Here is a 20933-nt window from a genome sequence, read left to right as displayed (position 1 = left end):
TTGTCTGGTGTAGTGAGAAAGAGAAGCGTTGCGGTTAAAGGCACCAGCACGGCCTCGGTGTTTAGACGAAGGTGTCCTTTAGTCACAATCCCACCAGCGACTTTTCAAAATGACTTTTCTCTCACAGACTGTCACATGAGAGAGACTCTTGTTCTGTTTTTATCATCGATACCACTGGTGGTGCAAATATGGTTTCCTCTTAACAAGCTTGTCATTTCTTCCGAAGGCTCTGTGGCTGCAGAATGTGGACACACACACACACTGTCTCTCACTCACACACACACGCACATACACATACACATACACACTAGCACAGCAATGCTTAAGTTCCACATAAACGCCGCAAGTACGAACACACACTCGCTCGCTTCCCACAGAGCCCTCAGGCACATGTGCAACCCTGTAAAGTCGGTGTAATTAGAATTCAGCCAGCAAAGCCCCGCTATCGTAGTCATGTTTAATTCAGTGTGTGTGTGTGTGTGTGTGTGTGTGTGTGTGTGTGTCTTTTAGAGTGCATGAGTAAGAAGATGAAGAGGCTAAAAGCGCAGGACGTTAACAGACAGGGGCTTTTGGAAAGTTTATAAAAAGAAACAAGAGTGGGCGAGTGAAAGAGGCAGGTCACTGACTTCTAATACATGTAGTGTCTTTCTGAGCGCTTCTTTTCACACCATCTGCTTAAACATACATCCAATCAATATGTTTGCTTATATTGATAATTGGAAGGTAAAAATCTTTAGAAAGACCCACCCAGCTGTCCCGATGACCAAAAATACATCCAGTTCTTTTTCCTCAATTACGAATGCAAAACACGGTTGAGAATCTTCGGTTGTATGTGGTGCTTTTTTTTGTGTGTGTAATGTAAATTTTATTCAAATGCTCTTCCATGGAGGGTGTGTGTAATCCACCTCAGTGTTTTGGTGGTTAACAAGCCCTCGTCCTAGGCCTGAGAAGAGCAATATGTAAATTATATTTCTGTTTATGCTCTGCTTGTTATCGTGTGAGTCATTGACACTCTTAATAATTTGTATTCCTGTTTACACGATCAATAGATGTCTGTCACACTGACACGTCTGTCTCTCCGAGCGTCTGCCTCCACCTCCACTCTTTCGTTTTCTTGTCATATATCCATGGCGCCTGTCGCCAGGGCAACACGAGCCGTAGCCATTCTATCCTGTCATTAGGATTCCAGTATAAGGACACGCACTCTCTTTGTGTCTCTCTCTCACACACACACACATACACACACACACACACTGTTACATCAGTGGTGATGTTGTAGTTTTGTAATTGGTGGATAAAAGAAGCTGTTACAAGGAGCGTTTTGACCTGATGAAAACCTGCATCAAATTGAAACTTTGTCTAATAAAGATGTTTTCAGTGGGTTTCCTGGCGAGCACGGTCTATAATCAGCTAAACCTAAATCAGTGTTTCTGTGGGTGGAGACCCAAACAGCTCAGCCTTATGATGTTTAAGAGAGGGCTGGTGTGTTTTCATGAGGCCCAGTGTGAAGCCAAGGTCAGTTATTTCAGTACAGGGCTGAAAAAGTCCCCAGACATTTTTTTGTTTTCTTTTGTTCACTTGTTGTGTTTCACCCTGGCATGGATCATCTCTGACTTGACCGGACTTCACCATCTCATAGACCTTTTCCTCAGCAGGTATTTCGATATGTCAAAGCAGCAAAAGTACAGGTGCAATATATAGCATTAATGATGGCTGAATCCCATTTAGTTTTTCCAAATTCATGACCCCAGTATAGCGCATGGTGGTTCTCCAGTATTGCGTACTTGGACTCTTGAATGGAACTGATCCATCGTTAATGTTATTCCAGTATCGATAGGTTAGAGTTAAACAGTATATCGTCCAATATTAATTTTGTTACATTAACATGTAACATAAACATTTTTTTTAAATCTCTTGAATTTTGTTATTAAAGAATTGTGACCAACATGGACTCTACGGGGCATTTTAGAGATGAAAAATGAACTTTTCAGTTGTCATACTGCCATTTGTTAGTACCATTAGGCTGATATATATGCTGATAATATTGGCCCTCTAGTCTCTATGGCATTAGAGACTATAAAAACATACGGTCCTCCATTTTTGATGTGTTTAAATATACCATATATCATTGAATGTGTCTTAAAACAGTCCCTTGCCAAAACCACTCCAGTGCACTGGAAGTTCAGATTCTTAGATGATAACCTTATAGCTGATATATTTCTTAGGTAATAGCCTTGTTTGCACTCTTGCTGGGATTCAGATGAGAATGTCAATATTAGTTTAATCACTGTGGATTCAGTAGAGAGACTGGTCTAGACGTGTTAAACCTAGCTTAGCACAAAGACTGGAAGCAGGGAAAAACTACACGTCTAGCTCCATCAAACTTGCTTGCTAGTTAACAAGATATAATGTATTAAAAAAAAAAGCCTGTTTTGTAAGCTGAATTTTTTCCTCTTTTGACAGAGGCTAGCAGTTTCCCCCTGCTTCCAGTCTTTGTGCTAAGCTAGGCTTAACACGTCTGGACCAGGCTGAATACACAGAAGTAAAACTGATATAATTCTTCTTATCTTACATTTGATACAACAGTAAAGTGGTGTATTCCTTTTTAGACAGTTAGCAGTGTTGAAAATAATACTGTTTCATTTCTTGTTTATTAGCTTACTTTAACCAGAGCTGCTCTTTATTGAACTACTAGTTTGAAAATGAAGGAAATCCGGGGGTGTTGAGTTAGACAGTAGTGAGTTTACCTCATCTCTGCTGCAGGCTAGCAGCTCCAGGCTACATTAGCCGCTACTAGCATAACACGCCTGAATCTCTGACCAAGCTCTTGGTGGTCGAGTTGCTTTGTGGGTAATGTAGGCATCAAGTTTTAAAAAAACAAATAAAATGGCAATGTCTCGGTTCTGCTGCATTTCATTATGATCCTTTTTTAAAAACTTGTCCGTTGTAAGTCAGACAGCTCTTTTAATGATCCACGATGTCACCCTTCATGGACTTCGTTTTGCTGCTGTTGTCCTGAATGTGAATGCCAACCACCTTCTTTGCTATGTGACTTGTCTACCATATGCTGGCTTGAAACTGTGTCGATCATTGACCCATCTCTGTCCCAAAGTTCATTTAAACAATAACCTTATCACCACTGGAAATCTAACGGACTATATATGTCTATTCACTACCAGCTGACCAAGGGAGCAATGTGAGACACACCCATTGGTTTTTCTTTCACTCTTTGGTATTAATGACTGCAGCCAGTGTCTGATGAAGCCACTGATGATCCATTTTGATTTCTGCAAGAAAGAAGTTATTGGGGGGGGTGCATAAAAAAAATAAGCCATCATTTAATTTGCCTATGATTTCAACTCCTAGAAGTTAAGAAACAAGAGATTTAATTAACAGACATAATATAGATCCTCCTTATAGAAAGATATCCGATCGAGTGTGTGATCCTTTCCTACTTCCTGATTGTTTGCCGTTTTTCTGACACACCCAATGGTCAACGCTTTCGTACGAGAGTCCAGAAGTGCGCTTTTATGTATTAAACGCCCTGCACGCTCCCACAATGACAGTGTGTGTAATGAGTAGATTGCTGAAAGGTTTCGATCTCCACCCTGCTGGTGTCAGCTTACAAATACAGTCTGGTGCAGTTGGATCAGTCTGTGCCAGCTCATTCTTATCAACACTAATGTTCGTAGATGGGACAAAATTATGAATAAAACGACTCCATTGGTCTGAGTCAGATCTATTCGGGGACTCGATGATACACACAAGTACGGTAAATACGTCCCATCCCTTTCTTATCAGTCAAATAATCCAACAGCACAGGTAACACACACTTGTACTCACACAAAGCAAAGAGCATACTATTAGAGCAGTGACTCACACAGTCTTGAGACATGGCAGTGTAAACATAGACTTTCACCCACACACCGTTAGCCAGCTCTGTGAGCACCAACCACCTAGGGATTCCCATACATTCATTTATTGGTTGGGGCCCACTACAACATTCATTTTCTACTTTTTTTCTACTATTTAAAACAGGTAAAATCTTATTTCATTTTAGAGCTAGGCGCAGCACATTGATTCGCTCAGCCCCTCCTTGCCCCGATCTCTCTCTCTCTCTCTCTCTCTCTCTCTCTCTCTATCTCTCTTTTTCTCTCTCTCTCACAAACACATTGACAACGGACGGTCTGTGAATAGTCCCTCCTTTCTGTGCACAAAACATGATCATGCACAAGAGGAAGGATTGTTGTTGGCTTTTCCCCCCCCAGAAAACACGAATTCCTGAAGAGAATCAAACTGAAGTTCACTAATGATTAGTATCATGAACACCTGCACAAATGTGTCCAAAACTATCAACTGCAGAGCCAAATGGACCTCTGGACCTAGTGAAGCTCCACGTCTCTGTAGCTACTTGCTCTCTTTAATGCAAGTCTGAACATCGGCCACTGGTTGTTAACCTTAATGCGAGCCCTTCGTCAGGTTGTACTTTGACCTAATTGGGAAAAAATGGTTTAATTTATTTATATCTGTTTATTGTTGATGCACAAAGGTTAGGTCAAAGTTATCATGAAATTTGCATGGAACTTCAGATGCTGGCGTAGCTAATATTACCTTACTTTTCTCTAATATTTTTCATGATGCCGCCAGCATATTCAGCATCAGTTCTGTGACAAACGGCATGACTGGACTTACAAGTAGGCAATGTGAGAGATTACTATGTGTGCACCCCTGCCTTCTTTTTTCCATCGCATTAAGATGTAGGCTTTTTGTGAATTAATCTCAATCATATGTGATTAATTAATGTCATAAAGTTTGACCTAGGTTACCAAATCCATCCTTTGCTTTTGTAGGGAACTCAGTTGCTCTCTCAGGTCAAGAAAAAATGTATCACATCTGTCTGCTGTTTTTGTCTTCTGTTTGTTCTTTCCTGTTATGGATTTTTGAATAATATATCTATCTATCTAAATATATATGAGGTAGTCCTTGGGCTTTTTTCACCTTTGCTTTGAAAATACACTTGAAAAATGAATGCATGTACTACAACAGGCTAGTTGTCAATATAATTTTGAATGGACTCTGCCTTCAAGTGATAGGCTGTGCGTTATGCTATCTTTCTTAATCGAATGGTAATGAGTAACCCGTCCGGTAGTCTGCAACGAGCCACGTGACTTTACCACACTGAAGAGAAAACAAGAGGAGAAGTGTGCTGTGAGACTGGTATCGAGGCAACCACTCCAGCAACACTTGGGAATAGACTGGAAGAGTTACTTAATTAACAATTTATCAGTCACATACTCTTTCACTGCCCTCCAAGTGTTGCTGGATTTATTTTATTTCTATTAACACTGATTAGCAAAATGTGTAGCTAACATGAAAATCAATCTTCAATTTGGATTTTTTTTTTTCAATAACAGAATAAGATACTAAATTTCATTTTAGTATATTAAGTTTTAAGAACACTTTTTTTCACAAAATTTCATTGGGTTTAAACCTAAGAAATTTTACATTAAACCTAAAACTACAAGAACACACTATTAATATTTACACAGATCTACCCCACTACTGACCTTACATGTCACAGGTGAGGGTTGTGCAAGCAAGACACATGAATGTCTCCTTTATCATGGATAGATGGATGGATTTGTTGATAACAAATAATGTAATTGGCCAAGTGCTGCTCATAAACACCTTTTATGAAACAGGAAAGGCAAATACATAAACAAACAATAGTCAAGCATTACATAAACATTCCCTGTACAGACATGGAATCTCGGTGTTGGGTTGACCTCCATGACGTCTGGCTCTGATGGGATCATTTCTTGGGTGATCGGTTGTGGGACTTGACTGTGACAAACAGTACAATGTTTTTCCAGTGTGCATTAATTTATATTGCTGTGTGTTGCGATACGTGATCAGTGACGGTTGTAGCACTTGAAGCATTTGCACTTAACTTCCACACTTGCACAGAACTTGCACAACCCTCATCGGTGCTTATCACTCGTTGACACGCATCAGCTGTTTCTCTCCAAATGCACTGTGGGATTTACATGTTTTTATCATTTTTAGATGTATATCTTTACCCTTTCTGTTGCTGTTGCACTGCTAGAGGCTGGGAGGAACAGCATTTTTTGTGTGTATGCAAGTACACAAGAAAATGACAATAAACTAAATCTTGAATCTTGAATATGTGATGAGAAATCTGACACCTACACAACAGCATGTATATTTTGACCTGGTTCTACTGCATGGATTACAGGTTTTCAGCGGCTGTACGGTGCCATGGCAGTATCACATTCAGATTGGTTTTAGCTCAGGTGTGCACTGACCTTTTTACTGAAATATTTTGGGTCACTGATAGCCTAAAGGTCTGATGTTTGGGTTTGGAAATGGACATCGCTGGATTGAATCCCTGCATCCGACGAGTTATTTTGTTTGCTCATTGAAGACATTTCACTGTCTTGAGTTCTGTTGGCATCCAACAAATTACTCAGAACGACTAAAAAGAATGTGCCTACAGGTAAGATCGCTTTGTTGCAGCAACAAAAGCTAATGATTCAGTCAGGCAGAACTTCATTGTTCTGTGTATTTGTGGTGTAGCTGTGACATTGTTGCCTGCACAGAAGAGTATCCGGTCTAATTTAATCGCTACAGGAAATAAAGACGACTAAAGCAACAGATAGTAATGACAGCACATTTTGTTGTTGTATTGCAGCTGTTGCCTGTTACTGTACTGCTGTTACTTATAGACAGGAATTTCAAAGTTTCCCCAAACGTAAATTCCACATAGTCATCTACCACTGACAGCATGTTTGAGGTGATGTTGTTGTGGGACTTCTCGGTGCGTCATACAGGGGATTTTTTTTCCCTGAAATACACCACTGCCTCTCCCCCTCCTGGTCTGTAGTTTTGGTTTTATTTGTCCAAGTTTCAAAATATCGTACAATGGAATTTGGTTTTGGTTGCAGACAGCAATTCATCAGTAACATCTCTTCTCTAGAAACAGTGACGCTGTTACTCTAAATAATCTATAGAATGAGCTGTCACAGGAAGTACTTTATGTTGAAGGAATAGTACCTAAAAAGAGTGTCTACAATGAGGTCTGTGGACTTGAAATTCCATTCACCTCCGTTGTGTTCAGGTGGAGACAGAAATCTCAAACGGAGATACGGAGATCTTAAAACCTTGCTGAAAAACTATAACTGAGCATTGCCGCAGTGTCTATCATAGCCTGAAATATCTCTGCTAACATCATTACATTAGAAAACCGCTCATTATACCACAGTGTGATTTATTCAGATTTCTTCGTAAGTTTGATATGCGAGATAATATCTTCACAAGCGGTTCTCAGACTTACTGCTGTCTGGGGTATATTCAAACATACGGAGATGAAACTGAAACTAGTTTTCTCCTCTAATTGAGTAAGAAAGCAAGTCATCTCAAGAAGTCAGAATATTCTTTTAAGCTTATTGACTGGTGCAGCTGGTAAAAGTTATTGAGAGTTTCTGTGAATGTCTTGAACATGAATAAAAAAACGGATAAAAGAGAGAGCAGATTTTTGAAATATCTACTCCATCTGATCATTAGCGATGCACCCGCCACTTTGTCTCAGTAAACGTGGTCGTCTAGTTCACACTAGTTATCCTCATTTACCAGCACAGTGGAGAGAGACCGCACCACATGCTTTATTTGAGCACGTGTTGGCTTTATTACCCTTCGTCTCAGGCGCTAATGCAGCAGCAGCTAAACTCCTCAGCCGGTTCATTGTGGTGCTGTTCTAATATTATCTACCTGGCAGGAGATTAGCTCTAATCACACACCTGGTCATGCACCTTTAAGTTTGAGGACTTTAATTTGCCATATTAGGCAGAAAATTGGATTTAATTTACAGTTGTTGTTGTTTTTTCACGCACCAGAAGCGCCGACTGTACCTACTTACACATACTGTATATGAACAGGTGCACACCCAATACCAACAAGACTGCACACACCACACCCTTTGCAATCTAACACCATTGAGATAAATTTAGCAACACTTTTTGAAGACATGCACACCCAGTCAGACGCACATCATGTAAATACAAAAGCTCAATGCTGCTGCACCCTCAGTGGTTAGTAAGAGCCGCACCATTATATCGTAGCTCTGATGTAACTCAGCTTTCGAGTTCATCGGCACTGCCAGGGAACTGGCCCTCTGTGTGTGTGTGTGTGTGTGTGTGTCCATTCAGTAGGAACCACTTTTCACCAAACGAGGACACGCCACGCTGGGTGGCCTGGAAAAAATTCCTGGCACAGCTTCCATCTCGCCTATTGGCCGAGGCACATTCATGAAGGCATAATCTCATCTGCCAACTCTCTTCTTCCTCTCTCTCTCTCTCTCTCCCTCCTCCTCCTCCTGTCTGTCTTCCTCGCATCCCTCTGGGTTCATATATAACATGCAAACAATAAAATAATACAGCAGATGAAACTTGGTTGAAAGAAACTTTTGGGATCAGTTTCAACAGAAATATTATTTAATCAGTTCTTCACTCTGTGCATTGATTGTCTCAGTCTGGCTGTGATAAAGCTGCTGCTGCTGCAGCTCACAACCACAGTCCTAACGAATCATTTTCATTTTTATAATCAGCTCGAAAACCGCTCTTTTTTTATGGAGCAAGCAAAAAAAAATCTACCACATAGCTGAAATGATTCTACGTGCTTCCTGAATAGTTTGATTGTGTCGCAAGAATTTTCTTTCTCTCCTTTTTTAAAGAACCCCCCGTCCCATTTCCTTCATTTTCTCCCTTATTTTTTACCTCCTGTTGCATATGCTGTATAGAAATGACATTTAATAAAAAGTAAAGAATGAAATTGAAAAAAACGCAACAGTTTCCACATTGATGCGTAAAAAACGAAAAACAAACATTCCAAAATAAAAGTATTCAAAAAGCAGACCTTTCACCTTATGCAAAGAGCAGCGTTATTCATATAACCCAGTTCTTAGTGCATGAGAAGATTCTTTCCAGATTTCTTTACTAACACATAGTTTACATATCCAAGTGTTAGTTATTTTTTCCAAGCCCACACAATGAGCCATATTTCTTAACCTAGACATCAATATTATACTTATCAGTCTTTATCCTGTTCAGGGTGGCAGCTGACTTGGCTTTAAAAATACACGTCAGTGAACTTGGACTCAACTTACTGTAAGTTTCAGACAGTATGAGTGAACAAAAGTACCTTAGATTCCAGAAGAATATTCAGATTTTATCAATCATCTCCCCCCGAAACTCTTATCACACACAGGATCTCTTTACCTTTGTGATCATTCATGCAATAAATATATTAAATGGGTGTAGCCTATTAAATTAATGGGTGATATGTTGTAAATGAAGGTGTTGTCTGTTTAGTTAAAATATCTCACATTTTCCTAAAGGTGAAGGAGTCAGAAGTCACTTCCTCAGCAGGAACTTTGTGTGCTGTTTTCAAATCAAGTTTCATGCCAGATGCCTCATTATTGTGATTTATGGTGAGAAGAAACAAAGCATCGGCTTCACACACACATAGTCAGCCTTTGAATCTTTAAATCTAAAATGAAACTGAAATAATTAGTTATTAGTGGTCTGTCGAGCTGCAGATTCCTGCCTGAGCTCCAGCAGGCCTGAGTTGGGCCCCAGTTGGCCTGAATCTGGCCTCTGCTGGTCCGTCCCACAGCCTGAGGACAGAAGACGAATCACTTCTTCCTCCATGATGCACCCTTTTATCATAGAGATGAAAAAGACCCTCAACTGAAGCTCAAATATGAGCAGCAGCAGGCTGGAAGAGGTCCCTTTTATATATAAAGATCACAGTTCTGTTACCCTATGTTTTGTTCCGCTTTCTTTTCTCCTGAGATGGCTCATGCTGAAACTAAACGGCTGAAATGTTAAGTCAGAGCGAGGACATCGGCTCAGGCAGTGCAAAGGTGTCTCATCTAACAAGAGTCTCATGTGAGAAGTGTGATGGTAGATGAGACAAAAAGAAAAGTGAAAGACAGTGAAAGAGGAAGCGAGCCCAGCAGCTAGTCTGATTTATTAATAGACTGGCTTTTAGTATCCAGAGACATCCTCCAAGACAGGATGCCTGTTTAGCAAGGAAACGCATTTTGTGGTGTAAGATTTAACACAGGAACTAAAAAAGAGAGGTTTTAGGGCTAAAAATAGGAAGTGTCTGGGACAGAGCCTGTATCTATACACAGGATTTAATTTGTTTTGCAGATTGTACTCTTTGGCGAAATACTAATGTAGAAACCTAGTCTGGCTGTCAAAGGGGGGAAAAAGTAGGAAAAAGATGTTTCAATGAAAATCCAGTGACTGAAAAAAAAGGTCTGTCAGGGCTGTCACAGCATTATTGTTACTTGTAGTTTGCTAAATACTGAAAGTTCAGGGATGTTAACTTGGCCTAGTCTTTGAATATTTTCTAATTAATGTAAAGAAACAATATGGAAATAATGAATGGAGGAAACTTTGTATTGAACATTTTCCGTTTGTTTTTCTCAAACTATCACGTCTACATGCACTTCTAAGCTTCCTAAAGAAAAGATTAGGCTTCTCTCCCGGAGCTTTAGATTTTTCTGCTATCCTAATTTTCCAGCCTTATAGTATAATTGTGTTTATGTTATTTTTTGGAAACACATTACCTTAAAAGCTTGAGAAACTTGAGACAGAAGCATAGGGCAGTTGATATAGCTGAATGTTGTGACATTGTGAATAAAAACCAAAAGACACAGACTAAACAATACTTAACATAACGTGAATGAGCAATTAGCTGAAAGGATACAGTTGTAAAGGCTCTTTGCAAAGTTAACATGGTTCACAGACTGATCTGTGAACCCTCGTCCTTTCCATGTGTCATGTGGCACAAATGACATGTGAAAGCAAAAAGATACAGCCATCCTCACTGATATACTTATCTCAGTGGATGTTTTGTTATGTTTTATCAGCCCTAATCAGTTGTAAGCAACTATTAAATCATCAAAACATGATTATAAATGTCCAGTGGAGATATGTGGAGGAGCTACTTGAGGGGGAAAGTTGTTTTAGAAATGTTGAACATGTAGAACTTGGTCTGTCATTAATCTTCACATGTTTAGGCACTTTGAATCTATAGTCCTGATTCTAAAGGCTTTTCTTCATGTCTATAGACCCTCATCCAGAATCTGTCGGCTCTTATCCTAAATATATTTGACTCATCTTGAATCAAAAGGCCGTCGTCCTGAGTCTATAGACCCTGGATGTGTAGACTCTCTACCATCTGTAGACCTTTGTTATAATCTATAGTCCTGAACCTCAGTACTCTCAACCTAAGTCTATAGACACTTGTTCATTGAATCTAACGACCCTCATACTGAATCTATAAACCCTCATCTGTGATCTGTAAAGCCTTGTCCATAATCTGTAGACCCTCATGCTGAATATGTAGGTCTACACCCTCGTCCTTAATCAATAAATGCTTGTCCGGAATCTGTAGACCCTTGTCCTCTATCTTTAGAATCATCCTCAATCTATAAACTCTCATTTTGAATCCATTGATCCTTTGTCCAGAATCAATAGACCCCCAACCTGTATCTGTAGACCTCTTACCTGGATCTATAAACCCTCACCTTACTCTATAGATCTTTGACTGGAATCTGTAGACATGTGTATTCAATCATAGATCTATAGACTCTACTCTTGAATCTGTAGACCCTTGTCCTGAATCTATAGACTCTACTCTTGAATCTGTAGACCCTTGTCCTGAATCTATAGACTCTACTCTTGAATCTGTAGACCCTTGTCCTGAATCTATAGACTCTACTCTTGAATCTGTAGACCCTTGTCCTGAATCTATAGACTCTACTCTTGAATCTGTAGACCCTTGTCCTGAATCTATAGACTCTACTCTTGAATCTGTAGACCCTTGTCCTGAATCTATAGACTCTACTCTTGAATCTGTAGACCCTTGTCCTGAATCTATAGATTCTACTCTTGAATCTGTAGACCCTTGTCCTGAATCTATAGACTCTACTCTTGAATATGTAGACCCTTGTCCTGAATCTATAGACTCTACTCTTGAATCCGTAGACCCTTGGCTTGAATCTACAGACTCTACTCTTGAATCTGTAGACCCTTCTCCTGAATCTTTAAACCTTACTCTTGAATCTACAGACCCTCGTCCTGAATCTGTAGACCCCCCCCCCCTCCCGAGCCTCTAAGTCTTCAATTATTGTTTTAAAATCTGTTTAGGTATAGAAGTAAGTTGTGAAATTGTAGTACTCCCATCTTTTTGACATGCAGGCTCACTGACATATTCCATATATCATTCTCACAGACCTCAGCATAATGACAGAGACAGATCAAGTCATAAAGTATATGGAACAAGCATGACATTTTGAAATGGAGGTTAAGTGTGAACCCTGAACAGTCGTGAGTCGGAGACGCTGTTGTTGGCTCGTGGCCTTGTGATGGAGATTAGGGCAGATTTAGATCAGGGCCAGCAGAGTAGATGGAGCCAGGTACAGTACGATAAGAGCAGTCAGCTGACGGCCTCGGTGAAGACACGGACAAACCGCCTGTTATGTATGCATGTATCAGCTGTCAATGCCATGGCAACTCAGGAGAAACTATAAAAATTCTTCAACGCCTACGTATGGCCAGAAGACATAAATAGTAACTTATTAGAAACCATTTCTGGCGTTTCTGCCATCTTCACACTGTATCTCTTAGGTTTATGAGAGCCAGAAGAGAAGTGAGAAATAAAAGAAGACAAAAACAATGAAATTAAATAAAATAGAGGTATATTGATGGATTAAAATATGTTTATGCTTTCTTAAAATGCTTGTGAAAATTTAACAAAACTAAAAAGCAACAAAAACATGTTGAAAGAGACACATGTTGCATTAGTGTTGTAAGTTTTTCTAAAAATTGACAGATGCTTAGTGTTGAAAATTTCAGAATGGGATTGAATGGGATTCATCAGAGACAGCAACTTAAATGATATCCTGAAAACTTGATTACAGCAGGAACCTCTCAGAGAACCTGTCACATACACTCTAAAGGGGCGAGACGTCTCCTTTTGACAATAACTGCTAGTCAGTGTGCTCGCTGACAGCTAAAACCACCGAGGTCTCTGACTGCAGAGTTCATGTTGGATTACACGGTGCAGCAAAGTGCGAGTGCTCGTCTCACCCCACGGAGCTCTGTTTGCAGACCACTGAAGCGTTGCCAAACAGACATGTCTTACAGTGAGCACTCTGAGACGATCAATCACAGGCCCCAAAGCTCCTGCGAGGCTGCCACCTGTCCTACTTAGAGGACACACAAAGTACAGTGCACGCAGCCACTGATGAGCCTGAACAAACTGCAGCTGGCTCCATAAGAATCCCAATTAAAAGCTCTGTTGAATAAGTTATGAGGGAGTTGATTGGTGTTGAGCTAAACTGGCATTACTGCAGCATGAGCAAAGGGCTGAGACGTGTGATAGTGTTTAGTATAGATGTGCAATTACAGAGCAATAAGGAAGTAATAACCTGTTAATGTTTGCTGTGGTGATAAAAAGCAGCGGTCTCGGAGGAGAGTGAGGTAATGGCCGTCAGTATTAAATTAAGATCTGTGCTTTGAAGTCAGAGGGTATCTGATACTTTTAAATCCTGGCTGATTGACCGAGTGATCTGCCAGACAACTCAGCAAGCTAACAGACAACAGCGGGAGGTTTGTTTTCTTAGTAAACAAATCTGGCTTGTAAACAAAAAGCTGGCATGCAGAAGCTTTAAATGGCTGCTGAGGGCCCCTCGGTTGCCAGGGGCCTTGATATAAATATACAAAAATGTGAACTCTCTTTTCATTCTTCATTTTTTCTATAATTATAAAATTATAAATCATATGTGCATTTTAAAATACATTGTCTGTTTTCACTGTATTGTCCACAAATCTCAAAATATCAAGATGTGAGGCGATTTGGGGAATTACGGGCACTGTAACAAGTTTTGAAATTGAATAAAATTTCAAAATAAAGTTATTTGGGTTGACAGTGAAATTTGACAAAACAAAATCTTAGTTCAAGGTCTATTTACTTGCTTTTTCCAGACTTTTCAACTCTATGTCTCACAGTTTTCATCAGTGGATGGCGTTCGCTCAGTTGTCATGGAGATGGCTATGTTGGAATCATGTGACATATGTATAGAAATGTATATTTATTTATAACTGAGCAAAATCCATTCACTGTTGAAGACTGAGAAATGTGGTAAAAAGAGTGATAAGACCATGAGTTAACATTTCTCTGTCAATCAAGTAATTTACAGCTGAATTTTGGAGTAACTATACTAAATTTGGGGATGAGGGTGTGACTGTATTTATTTCTTGCTGTGCATAGTTTGGTGGGTGGGAGGGGTCAAACTTTTCATAGGCCACAGACACGCTTGAACCGGCCCCGAGTAAACTTCTGAAAAGGGCTGATAAGTTTTTGAGGTGAGAACAGTCGGCAGCCTTTGGGGGAAATAAATTTCCTGAGAACAATAGCTCCTATCATGAAACGACTGAACTTTATTGTCTCCTTTTCTTTGTTGCTAGCCAGGGAGATTTTTTCAATCAGATACTCACTCTAAAACGGGGCACCTGCCAAAAATAATGAACCTCGGCCAGTATTTACTGGCGTGTGGCTGGTGACTGGTGTTATTTTCCTTATTGCGGTGCCAATGAAGTGAAAACAAGATATGGAGCCAGGAGAAATCAGCGTTACTATGCATTTACAACAAGAATGGAAAAAATAATGTCATTTATCCACTGCTAATATTTGTGTTGTTTGTTGTTTCCCTCTGGTTTTTATGAATTATCAGACACTCTCAGGACAGCAACACTTTTGCCAAATCAAAGCTGTCATAATATTAACAATAACATGTTAAAGATAATAGATAATCATGACATTTTTGCCCAAATTGTGTCTCTTCCAGCTCAAGATCTCCTTCAATGAGTCGAGTCTCCAGAGCACGTACGAGTATCCGTCTGAGAGCAGCGTGTGGGACAGCGGGGAGGAGGACGAGGAGGACAAGCAGGACGAGAAGGCGGCGGACGAACAGCCCAGCATGGTGGGACGCATCCACATCCCTCGACCCAGTTTCACCAGCTCGTCCTCGCACACGACCAACAGCAACGGTGAGATGACGTGAAACAAACGTGGGGTGGAGTTTTTACAAGCACTGTTCATTTTGTTTTGTTGTTTTTGCCCCGCACTTTGGTCCAGAGGAATATATCTCGACAGCACTCCACGTGGTGGAAACATTGTTGACCAAGTGAAAAGATTAGCAAGGCAGTGGAAACTCTTAACTTCATCTTGTTGTAAATTAATTACAATGTGGCTGTAAAATCATCTTGCAAGATGGGAACAGCGATAAGGGAGGAAGATAACTGATTGAGCTGATTTATTTTATTTCTACAAAATACATACATACATAATGTACAAATGGAAGCCCTGCCCTAAACAGCAGCCTGGTGAAGCTGTTTATGTCACAGAGGTGTCCAGTTCATCTTGTAGTCATTTTGAGTCCACTTTTGTTGTATATTTGTATGTGTCCTCCTAGTTCAGCCACTGTCCCACTTTGTGTTGGACAGTCATAGAAAATACACATAAAACTGCAGATTTTCAGACCTTTTTCACCATCATAAAGCAAATATAATCTGCTAGAGAATTTGTCTAGAAAAGATCTGAAAAGGATGGAGAGGGAGACTTCGATTTGAAGGACAGTAAATGTGATTGAAGATTTTCTCATGTTAAAGGAAACACAAAACTAGAGTTGATAGTCATCGCTTCATTATTAGATCACACTACCATCATGTGCATAGTGCAACTGTAACCGAGCAGAGATTACATATGATGACAGAGACCCCTACTGCACATACTGTGAATTACGTTTGAGAAAATGTGAGGTGGACTATCAGTGTCCTGTCCATTGAAAAATGCATAAATTATGTCTCAATGATCTGTATCTATATCTGTTTTTAATGCAAAAAGGGGAAGGTACAAACACATTGGAAAACCATATCATTGTAAAAGCTGAAGATAAAAATAAACCAACACTTGCAGCACATGCAGAAAAAAAGCTTAATCACATGTAAATAACATCTGTCTTTTTTTTTTTGGTCTGCAGACCTTTCCAGCTACGTTCCCAAGCACGCTGTGGACTTCAGCGCCTGGCAGGAACACAAACATGAAGACAGTGTTTACCAGGAAGATGCCGCTTCTCAACAGACGCAGATGACAGAGGAAGTCATGGTGAGAGAAAACTCATATTTGTCAAAGCAGATTCCAGTTTCTGTATTAGAGTCAAGTACCAGGTGGTGTTGCCTCTCAAATAGGAGCTGCCAGTTTCAACTTCCAGTCCTAACTCAGAATTAAAGATGGTTGAAAACCCAAAGATAGTAAATTTCCAATGGTATAAAACAGGAAAAAGCAGCAAATCCTCACAATTGAAAAGCTGGAAACAGAGAATGTTTGGCATTTTTGATTGATAAACAACAACAAAAATTCATTGTCATAATTCTTGTTGATTATTTGTCAGTTGACTAATCGATTGATGAACTAGTTGTTTCAGCAATTCCTTGTATGAAAATGACTGCAGGTTCCAATTTTATGTCTTGGTTTTTGGTAGTGCAGGACCTATTTCCATTAGATTACTGATGGATCAATGATTTAAATGTAGTGTTTCATGCCTTAAATCAGACTCAGGGGTCTTTTCTTGGAGCAATTTTCTGCTGATGAGAAGTAAAACCAGTCATGCATACTATCAGAATCAGTTTTTTATAGTTTCTAATATTTTACAGTTATATAATTAGTCTTACTTTCCATTCTAAGTAGCATTAAAAAGGCTTTAAAATAATCATTAGGTCATGAATCCTGCAGGAACCATGTATGTGGAAAATAAGATTCAGCAGAAAATGAATGAGAGACAAAAATAGTTTTTTCTGCTTACAAATATATAAACAGCAGGCCCTCCTCAAGTACAAGTGATCCTATTTTACCTGTAGAGCATGAAAAAAAAAACTATTTACACATGTCTCTCATTTCAACAAGACAGAATGAACAAAACCAAAAGGGACAGGACAGAAACATCAGTGTAGTCTGGCTGGAGCAAGTCACAACTGTAAGTTTCCTATGCTGAGTGTGAGAGTAGCAGCCTGTTCATACATGGAAATGCTGAAACAGCAAACCCAAAATCTAAGTAGTAGATCTCTCACAGTATATCACCCTATCACCATCATGTTGCTGAAAACAACATGAATTTGTCTTTTCTCCTCAGCTCACGCCGGCAGACAGCTCCTCCCTGTCTGACTACAGCAGCGAGCCCGCTCTTTACTTCTGATCAAAGGTCGGACCAATCAGCTGTACAGTAGTACCTCACCTGCGGGACCAGACTGCAGCCGGAGCCCAGCGAGGACCTCCACACCTGGGCCCAAACTGCCTCCAGCTCTACACACTCCAGCCGGCTCCAAGCACATCTTCCTGATCAGACAGGAAACACAGTGTTGATTTTATGTTTTGTTTTGGGTTCTTTTTGGGCTGATTTCCTGCCACGGTACCACTACTCCTCGCCACGTTATCAACAGCATATCAAGAGTTTAACAGCTTTTCTTCCAGGTGACCGATATCAGATTCGCACCTTCTTCCTCACCCGAAGCTCCGACCAATCCAAAAGCAGCTGGACTGTCTTTCCCGCCCCTTGATGATCCTGGACAGTTGATCTGTCAGCCCTCCCCGCTTCCTCATCCTCTTCACTCACTTAACAAAATATCTGACAAGAATCAAATCGACCGTCGGACTCCGGAGAGACGTCCGTCTTCCTCTCTGTTCTCTGGCTTCAGACGGCCTCTCCTGTGATTCTCCTGCTTCCACGTCTGCGTCTCACATTCGCTTCAGGTTGTTTGGGAGATATCGACGAACGCAGCAGAAAGCGAGGGGACCAAACTCCTTAAAAGAACAGGAAGCCGCCAGTGCCCACGTGTAGGCGACGCCACGGTGACAGAGTTCAGTGTTAGCATGGAAACATGTCATTAGGACGTTCTCCAGAAATGTAGGACCTGGAGGACGTGTCCGCTTGCATACAAGTAGAACAATGGCAGACTCATACACACAAAAACAAAAAAAAAAATGGTAAAAGGGTGCCACAATTGTAGTCTTTTTTTTTTGTTTGTTTTTGTACCTGCATGTTTTGATTTTTGGTTCTTTTACTGTAAAGCTTCTGTATGCCTTTTAGGGGTTTTTTTGTATGTTTTCTGGCAAACTATGCTGTATTGAAGCTGCTGGACGTTTGGTAGAAGAGTCTAACGGCAAGCAAACTTCAACACACTTCCCCTTCTCTGCGACGAGGGAGGAAAAATATAAATATGCACCCCCGGGGAAAGATTTCCGTCAATCAGTAGCATCTCTGACTTCTGATTAAAATGCTTGAAGAAGTGACCTTGGCCAATAATGTCTGTATGTCCGTATTGCTGGTGACAAACGTACAGCAAAATATCATCATACTGTAGAATGTTTCTGTATATCCTGTTTATCAAAACGCTGTTAGACCTCCCGACACCTTCTCTCTGCCTCCTCGTGTATTTATTCCTGCTTAAAGTTGAAGTTTGCATGTCTGAGACCTGCTCATGTACTCTTTTTTTTTTTTTTTTTTTTTTTTTTTGTAAAGGCGAATTTGCTGGTGTGGAAAGAACTGGAAGGGTGCGTTCAGACTGAACACCCCCATCGGACGTTTGTTTGTTTTTTTTCTTTCCAGTCGGACCTCATGTACTTTCACATTCCACAGAGAAAGAAGCTGGTCCATTGAAGTAATGAATTGATTGTGATCATTCATAATATGGCATGTTTGTGAGAGCGAATGCAAGGTTGCGTGTGTTTGAAAGAATATGTAATGATTTTTTAAAATTCAGATTTTTTTATATACAGGAACGCACCAAGTTTCCAGATGATTTTTTTTTTTTTTTTTTTACTCATAATGCCAATTGATTAAAGTGTTGCTGTAACAGCCTCACATTCATTCTTTACACTCCCAGGATCGACTCCCCTTCGGCCAGTATTGTTGTACAGTTTCAATATTCTACCATATTTTCATAATCATCAAAGATTTATTTCTTTCTGTCATTTTGTTCATTTCTCAAATCAGATGAAGTTTGTTCAGTCCTCAAAGGTTGGATTTTGTCGTTAGGAGACGAGATATTATGTCTTTGTCTGAAGAATTTGGGGATTATGTGTTTTGTCTGGAGTCTTGGATGTTAAATGTCTTTGCACTGTCATGCTTTTAGCTTTGTTTTGCACCTCATGAGAAGGAACAGAGTAGGCGACAGAGGAAATGTGCACTTAAGAGAACAAAGAAGTCTAGTTGAAGAGTTTTGTTTCAAAACCATTTCCACTATTGACATATTCTTATTAACAATTGATTGTACGTCAGTTGAAAGAATAACATTTATACAGACTGGAGTGATGAAATTCAGGTATTGATATTTTTTGGAATAGAACTCTTCAATTGTACGCGATGAATGCACTGCCGATGAATGCCATTACCACTTTTGTACTCTGTTTGCCACAGCCTTGCATCAGAAGTCTTATGATTGTCGGCCTTGTCGCTGTGACCACAAGCAGTAGCGCACGTGTTGTTTTCCACACAGGTCCAGGCCTTCATCTCCATCCTGACAAATCCATTCGAGCTGTTTTCTCACCCTCTGATATGCAGTAGTTTTAAAAGGACCATGCCAGTGATTTTTCATGTTTTAGCCCATTTACTACAAATCATATACTTTACTGTGAACCACTTTGTAAATCATGCTGCTGTGTTTTACAAGTTTGAATGTATTTTTATTGTGTAACCACTCAGGGTGTCCATTGGTTTCCACTCTATTTCTTATGGTATGAAAATCTACTTGAGTTTTTTTTTAAACATATTACTTTTTCATTCAAAAATGACAAACTAAACACAACTTTACCTAAATCAAAAGTCAAATCTGGCAAAATTTTCCTTTAAATCAGAAATGGACTGAACAGAAAATAAGTAAATACTCAATACTAGGTGCTACTGACACATTTCAGCCAGTACCATAAAAGAGGTTCAACAGCTGCCCCTATGATACACTGCAGACCTTTCACATTAATCTCCACTTAAACTATACTACCATACCAGTATACGACCGTACAACTGTAATGTAACCAACAAAGATAAATCCAGGCTTGATGTCTCTGTTATGGATTACACAACTCCAGCAAGTTTCAAGAGTCTACTAATCTTCATACCAAAGGAAATTAATAAAAAATCAATGGCTGCTCCAAACAGTTGGAAAAACACAGAACTGTATGGCATGCATTTGAAACTAGCAAAAATGTAAAGTATACATGATTTGTAGTTTAAAAGAAAAAAAAAAACATTGGTATTGTCCTTTAATTTGGCCTAAAGAAACCTGACTTGGACCTGCTGTGGAGCAGTCACATAACAAGCCTGTGGATCCATCTGTGGTAACTGCTGCCTTCAACACCACAAAGAGGAAATCGACTCTTTGTGGGAATCTATTTTTTTCCTCTTTCTCTCTTTCTCTCTGTCTTTCTGTGAACTGAAGGACCAAAGAGGCAGAGTTCACTGTGGGTCATTTCCACTGATCGTCTTAAATGACACCAGCAAGAACTTTCATGATGGCCATTACCAGGACACAGAAAACGACTCGACTTCTGAAGTGTAACATGCGGTGGTGTTAACACTCCGCCCGCAGTGTTTTCCCATCTGTCTCCTCCTGTTGCAAAGTGAGCAGTTTGTGTTGGTCACACTGTAGCAACTCTGTGGTAGAAGCTCCATCTCATCTCCCCCCTCCCCCCTTTTTACTTTTCCCCTCGTCTGTAAATCTACATCGCAGCAGATGTGCTTACTGTAAAGTTATTGTCAATGATTTGGGCAAATAAAAACAAAAACA

At 40.0% G+C, this 20933-nt stretch overlaps 1 protein-coding gene across 1 annotated transcript in view; it reads left to right on the top strand.

Moving 5' to 3' along the window:
• tprn (taperin) overlaps positions 1–20931 on the top strand; it is a 30654-nt gene extending 9723 nt beyond the window's left edge. The window contains exons 2-4 of the mRNA XM_067573858.1: positions 14942–15143; positions 16136–16260; positions 17285–20931. Coding sequence (XP_067429959.1) covers positions 14942–15143; positions 16136–16260; positions 17285–17347 — 390 coding nt within the window. The 3' untranslated portion in view covers positions 17348–20931. The remainder of the gene's footprint in view (positions 1–14941; positions 15144–16135; positions 16261–17284) is intronic.
• Positions 20932–20933: the final 2 nt, after the last annotated feature.

Source organism: Thunnus thynnus, chromosome 19 (assembly GCF_963924715.1).
Source record: "Thunnus thynnus chromosome 19, fThuThy2.1, whole genome shotgun sequence".
NCBI classification, from domain to species: domain Eukaryota; kingdom Metazoa; phylum Chordata; class Actinopteri; order Scombriformes; family Scombridae; genus Thunnus; species Thunnus thynnus.
This window is presented reverse-complemented; position numbering and strand designations above follow the sequence as displayed.